General features: G+C 35.4%; 1 protein-coding gene and 1 pseudogene across 1 annotated transcript; both read right to left on the reverse strand.

Moving 5' to 3' along the window:
• Positions 1 to 5,101: 5,101 nt before the first annotated feature.
• LOC124229321 (olfactory receptor 5B3-like) lies at positions 5,102 to 6,052 on the reverse strand. The gene has a single exon (XM_046644484.1). The coding sequence runs from the start codon at positions 6,047 to 6,049 to the stop codon at positions 5,102 to 5,104; it is 948 nt and encodes a 315-aa protein (XP_046500440.1). The 5' UTR covers positions 6,050 to 6,052.
• Positions 6,053 to 11,145: 5,093 nt separating this feature from the next.
• On the reverse strand, positions 11,146 to 12,053 carry LOC124229311 (olfactory receptor 5B3-like; annotated as a pseudogene).
• Positions 12,054 to 16,910: the final 4,857 nt, after the last annotated feature.

The following is a 16,910-nucleotide window of genomic DNA, read 5'->3' on the forward strand; positions in this document are numbered from 1 at the left end:
TTACATAAAATCTACAATAAGGCAGTTTCATCCACCACAGATCTATCTAGGGGAAACATTTACCTGTCTGGTCCACAAATTTCTAATTTCTTTTAGTTCTTTCTTCAGCTATTGATTAAGCCTACAGAGTGAAAGTCTTAAAAAAATATGAGACCTAGGAACAAAAATTTAGGAAGAACCACTCCCGAACAAGGACTTCTTATTTTCAAATTCTTGTTAATAAACATGCTTTCCTGCACTCCCACATGAACATATCCGCTCACAGTTGCATATATAAGCATATGCACACACATACATCATTCATGAGAAACTCATGAAAACCACACACCTATAGAAGGAAAAATTAGTTGAGACATACATGAGGTAGGTCTATTGTTATATTAGAATTTAAAACAATTATTTTGGTGCCTGAGAACATGTTCTTAATATTAATATTTGATTTGCTATAAATATATATACATATATGTATATATCTAACATATGTTTTTGGTTTTCAAAAATTATATTTCACTTTATCTTTTTATATATGAAAAAGCAATAGGTTTTATATATTTTTAAACTAACCTTGATAAAAATACTTCCAAAGTTTCTTGATTGTAGATGTTTTATTCTTTGTTCTTTCTTGTTTTTAATGTAAATACATGCCTTTACATGGGCATTTATTTTGCTATCCAAATTTCCATATTTGTGAGTTATATCTAAAATTAATATGTTTATATGACAATTTTAATAGAGCAAACATATCACAATATAGAAAAAAGAAAAGGATGATAAATGTATATTTTAATTTATTTAAATAAAAACATAATATTTAATTTTTAAACTTAAAACACCAAGAATTACAGTAGTATTAATAACTTATTTGTATATAAATGGTATGAGTTTGTTAATGTACATATCTGCTAATGTTTTGAAATTCATTTTGTTAAAATTTCAATCTATTTTCATTCCATTCTTTTTCTCAGATTTAAGAAGTTTTTGGCCATTATATCTTTAGATATTCCTTCTCTCCCTCTCTCCGTCTCCTTTTGGCACTCCCATTATGTGTATGTTGGTACTTCTGATAGTATCTCACTTGTTTCTGACACTCAGTTTACTTTTCTTCATTCTTTTTTATTTCTGTGCTTCATGCTAGATATTCTCAACTGACCTATCTTAAAGTTCATTGATATTTTTCTTCTTTCAGCTTAAATCTGCTACTGATCCACTTTAGTAAATTCTATATTTTATTGATTATTCTTTTCAACTCAAGAATTTCTATTTGTTTTTTAAAAAATAATTTCTGTATGTTTATTCATATTTTCAATTTGGTGAGACATTGTTCTCAGGCTTACCTTAATTCTTCAGACTTGGTTTCCTTTAGTTCCTTGGCCATATTTATATCTGTTTTAAATCTTTTTCTATTAAGCCCAACATCTGGGTTTCCTCAGGGATGGTTTCTATTGATTATTTTTTAAAATCTATGTATTGGTCATACTTTCCTTTTTCTTCGTCTGATATATATATTTTTGCAATTGAAATATGGACAATCGAATTAATAAAATGTAGCTTATCCTGAGATCTCTGCTCCCACTTAGTATTTGTTGTGGGTGGGGATACTGTTTGTTTGTTTATTGATTTTCCTCGATTACTTATGTTAATTCTGTATCTGTTGTATGTCACCACTGAAGTTTCTACTCACTTAGGTTAGTGATCACCTAATGATTGGGCAGATTTTCTTAAATACTTTATAGTGTTAATTCTCCCTTGCCTTGCATAAGGATTCTGTATGTTTGTGTTGGTGCATGCCTTCCAACAAGAAAACAAGATTTGGATTTACAAATCAAGGTTAAAATAACACTTCCTTCCAGACTAATAACTTTTTTTTCTTTAAATGTATGTCCCTTAAATCCTGTAGAAAACAAAAATTAGTTACAAACCATTGTTTCAATAAAACTAGCTTTAATCATTGTCCACATAATTACCTTTATTAAGATGTTTTTCTCTCCGTCTTGTTTTAATTTACAGTCTAATGTCTTTTCATTTCACATTTGAGGACTCCCTTGAGCATTTCTGGCAGGGCAAGACGTGCAGGGCAGGTCTAGTATTAGCAAACTCTCTGAGTTTTTATGTATCTGAGAATGTCTTAATTTGTCCCTCATTTTTGAAGGACAGTTATCCTAGATGTAGAATTCTTGGTTGACAATTATTTTTCTTTTAATAATTTGAATATATTTGCCTACTGCCTTCTGGCCTCCAAAATTTCTGATGAGAAATCTGTTGATAATCTTTTTGAAGATCATTTGTATGTGATAATCTGCTTCTATCTTTCTGTTTTCAAGATTCTCTCTTTGTCTTTAGCTTTTGAAAGTTTGAATATAATATGTCTCAGTGAGCATCTCTTAATTCATCTTACTTGGAGTTCTTTGAGCTTCCTGGCTGTTTATATTCATATCTTTCATCAAGTTTGGGTAGTTTTTAGCCATCGTTTTTCAACGTTCTCTCTATTTTTTACTGTCTTCTCCTTCTGAGACTCCCATAATGTGAGTGTTGGTCTGCTTGATGATGTTCCTCAGGTCCATAGGCACCATTCACTTTTTTTCTGTCTTTTCTTTCTGTTCCTCAGAATCACTAATCTTCATTGTCCTATCTTCAAGTGGCTGATTCTTTCTTCTGCCTGTTCAACTCTTCCTTTAAATCCTTCTAGTGAATTTTTTATTTCAGTTATTGTACTCTTTAGCTCCAGAATTTCTTTTGGTTTACTTTTAGGTTTTCTATCTCTTTATTGATATTTCTATTTTGTTCATACATTGTTTCTTGACTTTCTTTACATCTTCCTTTAGTTCTTTGAGCATTTTTAAGAAATTGTTTCAAAGCCTTTGTGTAGTAATCTGCTGTCATGTCTTTTTCAGGGAGAGTTTCTGTTGATTTATTATTTTCCTTTGAATTGGGCATATTTTCCTGTGTCTTTGTATACCTTATGATCTTTTTGCTTAAAACTGGACATTTGAATCTAATACTGTGTTAATTCTGGACATCAGATTCTCTCCTTTCCCCAGAGTTTGCCCTTTTCTTTTATTGTTTTTGTTTTTTGATTGCCCTGTCTGTTTTGAAGACCACTCTGACATATAAACTTACAGTCTTCTCAGGTCTTTTCTGAGCTTTTTCCTGGGCATGTGTGGTCACTTTCTAATTGTCCCCATATATGCAGTTGTTTTTAATGTCCTAGACTTTAACATCTGGCTCCCACAAGAGGAAAAAGAGAAGAATTAAGGGATATAAAGAGGTCACTAGCCATTTAAATCCCCTGGAAGTCATTTCAGCTAAATGGAGAGAGGCTTAAAACCATAGTGCAGATGCAACAGCAGTGGCTGCCTACCTCTTTGTTTGCACCTCATGGTTAGAAGCAGAAATCAGAGTACAAATTCCCAATTTGGAAGACAGAGTCTTTTTTGCCACCTTGGCTCTTGCAAGTTGTGTGCAAGCTGCTGTAGGCAAATGTGCACTGCTGCTTACCATGTGGCTGAGGGTGGGAAAAGTGGTTGGCTGCCGATGGGAAATGGGTAACTGCTACTGTGCTAAGAGCTGAAATTCAAAATTAACCACAATTTATCGTCCAAGTTGTCCCCTGGAAATTCCAAGCCTTCAACAGGCTCCAGAGTTCCCAAAGAATTATGTCAGACAGATTCTGCCAGTATAGTTGTCTAGTTGAGGAGACAGAGTCTGGTGCCTCCTCTTCAAGCGTCTTCCCAAAATCCTATCCTCTCTAATTCCTTCTAATGAGAATATATGGGATTTTATTTGGGGTACAGATAGAAAATTCAGAATAACCTCTCAATCTTAAAATTCTTAATTTAATCACATCTTAATAGTCCCCTTTTGCCATATAAATTAGGGCTCACAGGTTCAAGGCATTAGGCCATGGATCTTTTGGCAGCTATTCTAGCCTGCCACAAGATTATATAGAACCATTCTGTGTTATTTTTGAAAATCTTCTGTAACCTGAAATAGTTGTAAAATTAAAGGATCATTTAAACTAAAAATCAGAAATGGTTCCAAGAGGAGAAACGTTACCATAAAGAATGAAATGAATATTTGTGTCAAACTATACTGACCCACAAGTACCACCATAAGAATCCTAGCACATTCAAGCACAATCCTACAATTATTGAGATGCTGAAGTCTCTTATCTTATAGAGACAACCAATTAGAGATTAGTGCACATTACCATAAGTAGGTTTTGTACAGTATTGAGCTCCCTGAGGATCAAAATTAAAAGCATGAAGACTGTGTGTTATACCAGCATAATGAATGCATACTGTCTTTATTACTGACAGATACTGTCATGTTTATATTTATATGGGCATTTGGAATAATTTCAGTTAAGTCTAATTTGTATGTATGCAGTAATTTTCCAATTGGAAAATGTTTTTATTTTTCCTCCATTTTTCTTGTACTCTGGCTCTTGAAAATTGTAATGTGAACATGTTGGTTGTATAAAATGACTCAGTCAAGACGTAAAAATTAATTTATTTAAGGTGCTATATTTATGTATCTCTAGATAAAATGTGTCAATGGAAAGGCAAATACTTTCACTTAAAAGTGTATCACTTTATTTTCAAATTAGGACCCTTAGAACGTTTATTCAATAAAATAAATAATATTTCATGTAAACTGATGTTCAAATACTCCATTTAATTATTTAAATTATTAAAATAAAAAACTAGCCACATTTCATTACATATGACATATTTCCCACTCCCGTGTACAAGTACCCATGTGAGGCACAGGCACGCACTTCTTCCTGCTCATGAGATTGCTTTTGCCCCTGCTTTACATGTATGTTTGTAGCGGCATGTGGTAAAGGAAATCCATCTAGAATGAGCGAATGAGTCAAATATCCTTAATAAGGTATTCAACATGCAGGACACAAGATGTCTTATGATTCATCTTAGCCATTCTCATTTAGGAATTATATTTTTTCACGTTTCCTTTTTTGTAGACAACAAACTTTTGAACAGGGAAGGGTTTACTTCAGGAACTTAACTTGAGTGTGGACCTTAAAATATGACTCAGTAAGTGGAGAAGATCTGAGAGAAATTAAACTTGGTCACAGGGAATGCTACAGCATTCCTAAACCTAGAGACAATTTTGCCTGCAACAGAACCTTCTTGAATGCACTCTTGACCTCCTTGTTCCTCAGGCTATAGACCAGAGGATTGAGCATGGGGATGATCATACTATAGAACACAGATGCCATTTTGTCTGTGTCCATGGAATGGCTGGAGCTGGGCTGTAAGTACATGATGACAATTGTCCCATAGAAGATGGAGACTGCAGTGATGTGGGAGGCACAGGTGGATAAAGCCTTCTGGTATCCTGAAGATGACTGCATCTTTAGAATGGTGATAAATATGAGGAGACAAGATATGAAGATAATCAGGAGAGCAAAAAAGATGTTGAAGCTGGATACATAAACGAGAACCAGCTCACTCACGTGCCTATCAGAACAAGACAGAGCTATGACTGCTGGAATATCACAGAAAAAGTGATGGACCACATTGGACATACAGAAAGAGAGATGGAATGTGTTGCCAATGTGGATGGAGGCATTCAGGAAACCACAGACATAACAGCCTATGATCAGACGTGCACACACACTCATCGTCATGGTGGTGGTGTAATGCAGAGGTTTACACACTGCTGCATAGCGGTCATAAGCCATCGATGCCAAAAGATAATTTTCCACAGTGGCAAAGACTGCGAAAAAGAACATCTGAGCAGCACATGCATTGTAGGAGATGACCCTGTCTACTGTAACAAACCCAGCCATGACTGTGGGAGTGACAGCTGAAGAGTAACACAAGTCTACAAGAGACAAGTTACTGAGAAAATAATACATAGGACTGTGTAGATGAGAGTCCATGAGAATCAGTAGGACCATCCCCAGGTTTCCAATCACACTGATAAGGTAAATGAGAGTGAACATTATAAAGAGGGGCATCTGCAATTCTGGGATATTGGTTAGTCCTAGGAGGATGAACTGTGTCACTTCTGTCCTGTTATCCATCGGTGTTATTTGGGAATCATGAGGTGTCCTGTAGCAAGGTGAAACAAAGGACAAGAGTGTTAAGTGGAATAGAGATTAGAGTGAAATTGAAATGTTTGTTTACCATGTGCATTATTTCATTACAGCAATAACATGTATTTCAAGATTCTCCATATCTAAAGCATGAGGTTAACCACAAAATATAGTATATAATTATCTATAGAGTTAAAAACTGTTGACTTGAAAGAATTTTCATGGATCATCTCCCCAGTTTTTAAATTTTTTATATTTGTAAACTGAGATTTGAAAAATTTAATGACTTGTCCAAGACGACATGTCCAGGATTCTTTTTTCGTGCCAATTCAGTTTTTCCTACACTAGTAAAAGCTTATATATGTTGCTTAGATGCCAGGACTGCTCCAGACACTTTACACGTAAATCCATTGATTCCTCTCAACAATATTATGAGGTCAATTAGTTGTTATTTTCATTTAAATTGTGAGGCAAAGATGTTGAGCAATTTATTCATGTTTATACAAGTATTAATGGTTTTGAGTCCACGTAGAGTGGTTCCTAAGTAAAACGGCATTAATTGAATTTAAATCAAATCAAATTTAACTCAGTTTACAATTACTCATTGTTTCCATTGGTCCAAGCTCAGTGTTTGGGGTTTCACAGTGAAGCAACTGAGACTTATATGCATAGCGTGTGTGGTGGTATAAGTGGAACAGTGGGGGCAAGTACAACCAGCAGAGACAATTCTGAGGGGAAAACACAGCAGCAGGTATAGAGCTTGGGCTCTGGGATGAGGTGCAGATCAGCTCTACCATTCACTACCTAGGAGTCATTAATCCTAACTTAACTCCCCTGAACCTAATTTTTTCCATCTACAAAAAAGAAGATAGTAATGAGATCTAACTCAAGGTATTATTGTAAGAATTAAATGAGATAATGTATTAAAAAAACAATGAGTAGGGGTTGGCCTCACAGTGTAGTGGTTAAGCTTGCATGCTCTGCTTCAGTAGCCCAGGGTCCGTGGGTTCAGATCCTGGGCACAGACCTACCCACCTCTCATCAAGCCATACTATGGCAGCATCCACATACAAAATAGAGGAAGATTGGCACAAATGTTAGCTCAGGCACAATCTTCCTCAAGCAAGAAGAGGAAGGTTGGCAATAGATGTTATCTCAGGACAAATCTTCCTCACCAAAAAAAAAAAAGAACAATGAGTAAATTGTTGGGTGTTTAGCATAATCTGATTAATGTTAGCTATAATACTATTCTTAGGATGGAATCATGATCTCTATGTTGTTTTGGAAAAGGTGGGTAGCAGCATGCAGTGCGTTTTGAAGTCTTGCAGCCTCCTTCTTCAGTTTCCCTTTTCTCACACCATAGGACCATGAGATTTTCTGTGCTCTCCAGTACCACTCTGCCCCAGGAACAGTATTTTAATTCTTTTTATTTGAATATGAGTCTTTTGGAAGGCCAGCTATCCAATGCTGACTATTATTTCTTGCCATCTTCCTCCTACACCTTTAGCAACTTCACTTTAGAAGCCTAGCCCGTGAAGGTTGTGTTTGCCTATGTTGACATGCACAACCACCTTTAGCACATACTATGTACTACAACCAATGCTAAGAGGTTTATATATAAAAACGTATGTGTGTGTGTGTGTGTGTGTGTGTAAGTTAGGTAGCATGACCTATACTATTTTTTTGTTAATCTTTTCATAGGAGCAGCATGATCTTGTTTCATGAGTATCATCTAACTTTCTACTGACGAAACTGTTGACATTTACTTCCCAGCTTCAATTTTTAAGGAAAATATTCAAAACGTATATTTCTGTGCTAAATAAATCATAGTAAATGTAGCTACCCCACTGCTTTTGCATGAATTACAGTTTTCACTAAAGGCATATATTGATTATAGAAGCTTACTTTGTTGCTTGAAAACAAGCGACAGTCAATCCTGGATAGTGTGTTTGAAATTAAAAAATCAGCCATGGAATAATGCATACTGTCAGAGAAACTCTCAAATAGAGGCCAAAGCCTCCAAGGTCTCTAATGCAGAGAACAATGGAAGAAAGAACATTAACATGAGTTCAAGTCCTGAATCTACCATGCATTCTTTCTGTGCCCTTGGAAGGGTCACTTCCTTCCTCATTTGCAAAATGAATGTAATAAAATTACCTCTCCTACATAATCCACATAAACGTATCTGTAAATAGCAAATAAAGAAATGCCTATAAAGTAACTTGGTAAGCTGAGGAATTATCATTTTAAAGTCATTCAATATAATTTTTACCTTGGAGTGTTTCCTTGGCCATCACTGCAGACTCAGAGGAAATATCAAGACAGACAGAAGGCCTGCATGCTCAAACAGCTATCAACATTCAGATTAATACATGATGATCAAAGAGGCTAGGACCAAAGTCTGGTCCCTCTAAAATAAAGTCACCTGGAGTCATGGATTTCAGGGGCTAATGCATGGAAACCCGGAGGGACTTATAGAGACATGGAGCTGTCAGGAGCTGTCCCCCAGGAGAACATCTACAGCTTCTCTTCCTACTTTCCTAGGGAAGAAGTTATTAAACTCCCTGGTGGGACCAAGTTGGATATTTTGAGTGTGCATATATGTTTTCATATTGTTATTTTATTTTTTAATAATATGTAAGTTCAAAACAGTAATATGCACACCTTTTAGTATATTGTTCTAATAATTTGATAATTAATTTTTATGTATAATCATGTATCCACTACCACAGTTACACATAATAAATTCCATGAGCTTCTTTGTAGTCAACCCTCTCTCTGAACCACTCCCCCTCATAGTGACTAAACTGGTTTCTTCTATATAATTTTGCCTTTGTAAGAATGTCCTTAACTAGAATCATAGAATATGTAATCTTTTGATTCTGGCATCTTTCACTTAGCATAATTCAGCTGAGATCTGTCCATATTGTCACCTGTATCTATGGTGGAAATTTTTAATTGCAGAGTAGTATTCCATAATATAAACTTTATACGTTGTTGTTTTGTCTTTCCTCAGTTGAGGGCCTCTTCTATTGTTTCCAGTGTTTAGTGATTATAAATAAAGCTGATCTAAACATTGGCTAAAATTTTTGTATGAACATATGTTTTTATTTCCTTTGAGTAAATATTTAGGTGTTAGATTGCTTGGTCATTTGGTAAATATAATTAATTGAATAGAAACTGCCAAACTGTTTATGGTGGTGGCTCTACCATTTTGCATTCCCAATTGCAAACACATTTTAATTTCTCCACATTTTTGCAGCACTTGGTACTTTAAATTTTTAAATTAAATTAAATTTTAATTTCATTTTCATTTCTGCTCATTTTTAAAGATGTCTCAATAAGTATCTTTAACAAAATACTTTTTTTAATTCCACCTGCTTTACCACCACAGTTATGGCCTGGAAGTTTTTTTTTTTTCCTAACAAAGGAGATAGATTCATTCTTTCCTCTATACAGTCTCCTTGGAGGCAACACTCGTAGCAGAATTATTACACCTTTCCCATTACATGTGCAGTGGTTACAAGTTTGTTCTGCGTACTAAAGTGGCTTGTCCTCAAAATGGGTGAGTAATTTATCCTCATCAAACTTCAGCTTCTCATCTGCAAGGAGGGAGATCATGATATCATGCCACCCTCATAGGATTGTCAAGAAGGTTATCAGGTCACATACATACAAAGCAGAAAATAATTTCTAGTGCATATCAGGTGTTCTCTAAGGTTAAATATCAATATTCTATTTATAAATACTGATACAGCATGAGTCACCAAAACAATGATATTCAAACATTCCATCTACTTCCCCACAGGTGCCTGCCCATTATAGGTAGGCTGAGACATTCATTAGACAATGGACTGTAGAAAGAACTGATATATATCATTTCTCGATGAATTGAAGCATACAGATTACTCTCTTGTTATCTTTCTCCTTCCACAATAATTGACGAGGCTTCATGTTCGAGCAGATGCAGCTATGCATGGTGAAGCCTTCACCAGCCCTGAGTGACCACATAGAGAAGGCTTTCCACTTTGCCAGACACTTGTGTGATGGATATGTATTTGCATAAGTGAGAAATAACTCTGTAGGGGCCTGAATAATGGTCCCCAAACATTTCAAGTCCTAATTTCTGGTATCTGTAAATATTACCAGCGGCTTTACAATTGCAATTAAGTTAAGGGTATTAAGATGGAAGATTCACCTGGATTATTTGGTGGGTCCTAAATGTAATAATCAGTGTTCTTACAAGAGAGAGAAAGGAAAAATGGCAGATTAGTGTATTTCAAGAGCCCATTCCTCTAAAGAATACTGAAAAATCGAGCAAAATTTCTCAGAAACAACTCTGTGAGAACCTGGGAAATAGTCAAAGGCTTACAAGTGAGTGCTGAATCAAGAAAGGCCTGTATCACTTCCCTGAACATGTAACATTTAACCAGCAATCTAAAATGATTGTTGGAGTATTCCAGGAAGAGGAAACAGCAAATATAAGTTCCTGAGACAGGGGCATGTGTGGAGTTGTCCAGGAATAGCATCAAATAAGTGAAAATGAAGTGGAGTGAATGGGTAGGAGGGTGATAAGACATGATATAGCTCAACTAACATATCAATAGTGGAAGTAGCATTTCAAAACATTTCTGTTAAAAAAAGAAAATAGCACTATTAATATCAGTGCACTATTTTTAACATAACATGAAGAGCTGGTAGTCATAAGGTTAAGGTAAAAAATGACAATATTCTCCCCACTTTAGTATAATATGGCATCTGTGTTTTAGAAATTGTCATGTGAACATGCTTTATCTTACCAAAAATCTCAGGAATGACTGAAACATTAATTTATTAAGATGCTGCAACTACTTATATCTGGATAAAATGTGCCCCTAAACCACACAAACTTTGTTAAACAGATTTTATTAAAAATAGTTAAAATATTTTTCTGCATTTTTGAGGCTTGGATTTGTTCTAAAACTAAAGAAATAAATAATATCAGGTAAATTTTTATGTTCTACTATCTTACATGGCCATGGACATTGAGTTATGACATGAAGTAGATCTAATGGGATGAAAGAACTTCTGTGGATTCTACATCATTAAAAGACTAAACCTAGAGAATATTTTGCCTTCTCAACAACCTTCTTGACTGTATTTTTGACCTCTCTGTTTCTCAGGCTATAGACTACAGGATTGAGCATGAGGATGAGCATAGTATAGAACACCGATGCCATTTTATCTGCATCTGGGCTGTAAGCACATGAAGATAATAGTTTCATAGAAGATAGAGACTTCAGTGAGTTGATAGGCACAGGTGGATAAAGCCTTCTGGTATCCTGCAGATGAGCGGATCTTTAGGATGGTGATAAATATGAATAGATAAGATAAGATAACCAGGAGAGCAAAACAGATGTTGAAGCTGGACACAAAAACAAGAACCAGCTCACTCACATGCCTATCAGAACAAGATAGAGCCATGACTGCTGGAATATTGCAGAAAAAGTGATGGACCACACTGGACATACAGAAAGAGAGACAGAACTTGTCTCCAATGTCAATACCAGCACTCAGAAAATCAAAGATGTAAGAGCCTATGGCCAGACATGTACACACACTTGTCGTCATTGTGGTGGTACACTGCTGCATGGCGGTCATAGGCCATTGAGGCCAAGAGGTAACTTTCTACAGTGGCAAAGACTACAAAAAAGAACATCTGAGCAGCACATGCATTGTAGGAGATGACCTTTTCTATAGTAAGGAACCCAGCCATCACCTTTGGAGTGACTGTTGAAGAGTAACAAAAGTCCACTAGAGACACGTTACTAAGGAAAAAGTACATAGGAGTGTGGAGATGAAAGTCCAGCAGAATCAACATGATCAGCCCCAGGTTCCCAATCAGAGTGATGAGATAGGTGAGGCTGAATATTATAAAGAGTGGAACCTGGAGTTCTGGGGCATTGGTTAGTCCTAGCAGGACAAATTCTTTCTCCTCTGTATTATTTTCCATGGATGTTGTTTGAGAATCATAAAATGCTCTGTAGCAAAGAGAAGTAAAGGAACACATTGATGAACAAAAACCAGTTGCACAGAAATTGGAATGTACAAGCATTATTTTATGATAGCAATAATTTATTTTTAAATATTCTCAATTTCTTAAGCATGGGTTAGACAACACAATTTAGTGATACTTATCTATACAGTAATAGACTTTTGAAGAGGAAGGGTCTTTACAGATCACCTTTCCAACCTCTTGATTTTGTATATGAAGAAATTAAGTTGTGGGAAGGGATAATGAGTTGTCCAGATTCACATGCCTGGAATGAATCCATTTCCTAAATCAGATGTTTTGAGTCTTCTAACAGCTTACACTTCTATAGAATCCTCTTATCAACTCTATTAGATCAATTATCTATTTTTTCCACTTATATGTCTGGTATAATTTGTCCAGAGAGATTGAGTAATTTATTCAAGGTTACACAGCTATTAATGGAGAAAGCCAAGCTTCAGACCGAATCAGAGTTGTTCTCAGCCTAAATGCTGTTAATGAATTTGAATTTTATTCAATTTGCACTTAATTGTCTCTATTGTACTGAACTTAATGCATGGAGTAGCATAGATAAGTAATTCACAAATAAATGCATAGTAGATGCAGTGGATAAATGTGGTATTAGAGGCATGTACAATCAACAAAGACAATTCTGAAGAGAAGTATAGCATTGGTTCTAAAAGCTTTGGCTCTGAGAAGACAAGTGTATGCATTCACGTATCAGCCCTACCGTTTACCACCTGGGAGACATTGGTTCTAGCTTAACTTTCCTGAGTCTCCTTTTATCCATCAGCAAAATGAAGGCGATGTTGGGACCTACATCAAGGGATTATTGTGAGAGTTAAAAGTAATGATACAGAAAAACAGCACAATGTATTAAGCAAAATCTTGATGAGTACTTCCTATAATATTATTATTAGCATAGGATGATGGTCTCTATGTTGGTTTAGGAAAGTCAGGTGACGAATGCAGATGGGTGAGTTTTGAAGTGGTAGCCTTAATCTTTCAATTGTCTTTTCCTACTGTGCACTCAGATATTTTATTTTCCCCCATATTTCTCACTCTATCTTTATGGTTGTGTCAATTATTTTGCACGAGAACCCAGGGTCCTTCAAGTCTTCTTTTTCTTAATATTTTTCTTGAGATCCACATTTTAGCTTGTTTTGAAGTACTCCTCTTCTATTGAGATAGAATGAATCAAAGAAATCATTTTTACAGTAACTCCTATCAACACTCAGCTGGAGCACAGAAATTGAGGTACTGAGGGTGAAAATTCATGGTTTGGAGGTTGCCACTAATCTGCTTATCTATTCATGAGAAAGCACAAATATTTGTAATTTTAGTTGAAGCCTTGTAAAAGATATCCATTCTTCGGTAACCACTATTCTCTACCATCTTTCTCCTGGCCCCTAAACACATTATTATATGTGTCTGCACCATAAATTGTGTTTGTCAAGATCTCACAACATAATAATATAAGTTTTGTATATATATATTTGTTATTAGTGCCATCGAGTTGGTTCTAACTCCTAGTGACCCTGTGGACAGCAGAGTGGAACCCTGCCTCATCTTTTTGCACCACCCTCTCATCTTCTGACACTATATTAGACAAGGTCCTGCTACTATTCATAGGATTTTCATGGCCAATTTTTTCAGAAGTGTGTGGCCAGGTCCTTCTTCCCCGTCTCTCTTAGTGTGGGAGCTTTCCTGAAAGCTGTCCACCATTGCTTATCCTGCTGATATTTTAAATACTCATGGCATAGCTTTCAGCAACACAGGAGCATGCAGCAGTCACAGTATGACAACCAACAGACATATATATATGTATATATATATATATATATATACACACACACACACACACATATACATACATATATATATACATATATATATATACACACACACACATATCAATTGCTTTGTTCTATGATGAGTAATAGACATCCTGAGGTTAGTAACTGCTTAAACTTATTGCTTATGTGTAGTTTGTCTCATAGATGGAGAGATGGATACATAGATTATAGATGACACTGATGATGAGGGATGGGCAGATAGGTAGGTAGATAAATAGATAGATAGATGATAGAAATAGCAGAGGAGAAAGGGATATATATTGTGTATGCACACATACTCACACACACATATATACACATAATCTAATTTACATGGAGGATTTGAGAGGTTATGTGCCTTCCTAAAAGTCCACACCTAGTAAGAGATATTTAATATACAAACCCACAGCTAACTGATTTCAATGCCTGTGCCTTTAGTCACTGCATTGCCAGATTTTCTAGATAAGCAAGTAAAGAAAGCTTAGATTGTGGGGAAATAATGGTGAAAATGGAATAAGGGCCTTGGTAGCTTCATGGTCATCCTTAAGGAATCTAAAGTGTCCCTTCACTCTGGCTAGCTGTCCCTTCAACGACAAGTGAACAAATAGTAAACAGTAGGAATTTGCTACCTACTCAATCAGAGTACCATCTATCATAGATTTTCGCTGTCTTCTTAAGGAAAGCAGCATGGAATTTCATAAATATGAATTCTACTTTATGCTGATTAAAATGCTTTGCATTTGCATCCTATACTTATGGCAATGTTTTAGGCAAAGTGTTCAAACAACCAGATATGAACTCAAAAACTCATAGAAGTTGTAGATTTCCCACTGCTTCTGCCTCACATTTTTCACTGAAAACGTATGTTGCATATAGAAGCTTACCTTGCTCTTGAAAAGAAGGGAAAGACAATCCTGAATTGTGAGGATGAAATCAGAAATACATCCCTAGAAGAATAGATAAACAACATAGGTGAAATTCTCCCTCATGTACTGGTCAAAGATTCCAAGGTTCCTAAAAGCATGAAGAGGTGGAGAAAATATCATTAACATGGAGCTAGGAAGGCAGGATTTAAAAACTTATCTATCATGGATTTTCTTTGTACTCAGAAAATTATTTACCTTCTGCTGATCTCTGTTTCCCTGTTTGTGATACAGAAATAATAAAATTATATCTTCCACATACTTTTGGAATTGTATCTGTGAATAGAAATGAGTAGATATATGAAAGTCCTTAGTAAGGGTTTAACTTTTCAATATGAATTAATTTAACTTTTATCTTAGGTTTTTTCCCTGCCTGTGGTTGCAGACTCACTGAAATACTCGGTTTTGGTAGAAGCTGGCGTATACTAAAAGTATACATCATTTCAATGATTGATGACAAAATTGGCTGTGCTCGGTCTGGTCCTTTTGAAATAATGTATGTCATGCAGAGTCATGATGAGATTTTGAAGCCTAATGAAGGAGAACAAGGAGAAAATTAAACAGGCATGGAATGCTCAGGGGAACAGAGCTCCTGTGGAACCAATCACTTCTCTTTATCCCACTTATATAGGGAAAAAATAATTAAACTGTGTGAAGGAGCATAATCTGATATATTGAGTAGCATATACACATATTTGCATTCTTTCTGTTTTCTTTTCCCCCTCATTTAAAAAATTAAGGTGCTTTTTACATACCAAGAGTGGTTTTGTTTAACTAATTTACATTTATTGTGATTTTTGATATTTGAAATATATTTCCTCTCACATGAACTCTCACAAGAACTACTTGAGCTCAGATCACTGACTCCAGAGGTCTGCTTCTGGGGAATCTCATTTAATATGTATCCCAATATTATAGATTTCTCCTTTACACAGGCAGGGCAGATCTTGTGCCATTATCCTTACCACACAAAGGGAGAAGGACAGAGTGACAGAAGACACCCTTGCTACAGATAAACAAGACCAAAAGAGAAAAAGAAAAGTAAAAGAACAGAACAAGCTCTATTCCTTCTTCCAAATTCCTCAATCTGGTATATTGCATCTCTTCTCTCTTGTTGAAACACTTTCACTCTACTTCTGCACCTGTGGAGACTAAACCAACTTTTGATTTTTGTATATCTGATAATGTCTTGATTCACCATCTCATTCAGATGGTAGTTTATCTGCCAATAGAAATATGGAATGATATTTATTTTGCCTCAGGCTTTTGAAGATATGTATCTACTGCCTGCTGACTTTTATTCTTTTTTTCTGATGAGAAGTCTGATTATTATTACTTTGTTTATTTCTCTGGTAAGGTAAAAGTGTCCTTGTCCTTGTTCTTCTGCTTGCACAACAACATGATCCAATACAAAAGATTTAAATGTGTTTCTCAGAAATTAGTGTGATTCTTCAAATGGGGGCTTAAATTTATTCAAGTTGCAAATTTTGAAACATTTTCCATTTGCAAATTTATTTCGTCCTGTTCTCTGTATTTCCTTATAGAGTTCATACGATCGTATGTTGGAATTTCTCAATCTATTTGGCCTGTTTCTTAAATTGTCTTTTGTGTTTTTCTCTCCTTGCTCTCTAAATTTTATTTTGAATATTTTTAAGTTCTAGCTTCTATTGATTGATACTTTATACAATATGTAATTTTATTTTATTTATATAAAACTATAAGTGTTATAAATATTATATGCATATACATTTTTCAAAAGAAATTTTAAGTTCACAGCAAAATTTAGAGTAAAGTGTAGAGATTTCCAATGTACCCCCTGCCCATATACAGGTACAGCCTATGTCATTATCAGCATCCTCCACCAGAAGTACATTTACAATTGATGCACCTACATTGACACACCATAATCAGCCAAAGTTCATAGATTACCTTAGGTTTCTTCCTTGGTGTTGTACCTTCTATGAGTTTGGACAAAAGTGAAATGAATTTTATCCATCATTATAGTATCATACAGAGTATTTTCATTGCCTTAAAAATCCCCTGTGGTCCACCCATTCATC

Source organism: Equus quagga, chromosome 17, assembly GCF_021613505.1.
Source record: "Equus quagga isolate Etosha38 chromosome 17, UCLA_HA_Equagga_1.0, whole genome shotgun sequence".
NCBI lineage: Eukaryota > Metazoa > Chordata > Mammalia > Perissodactyla > Equidae > Equus > Equus quagga.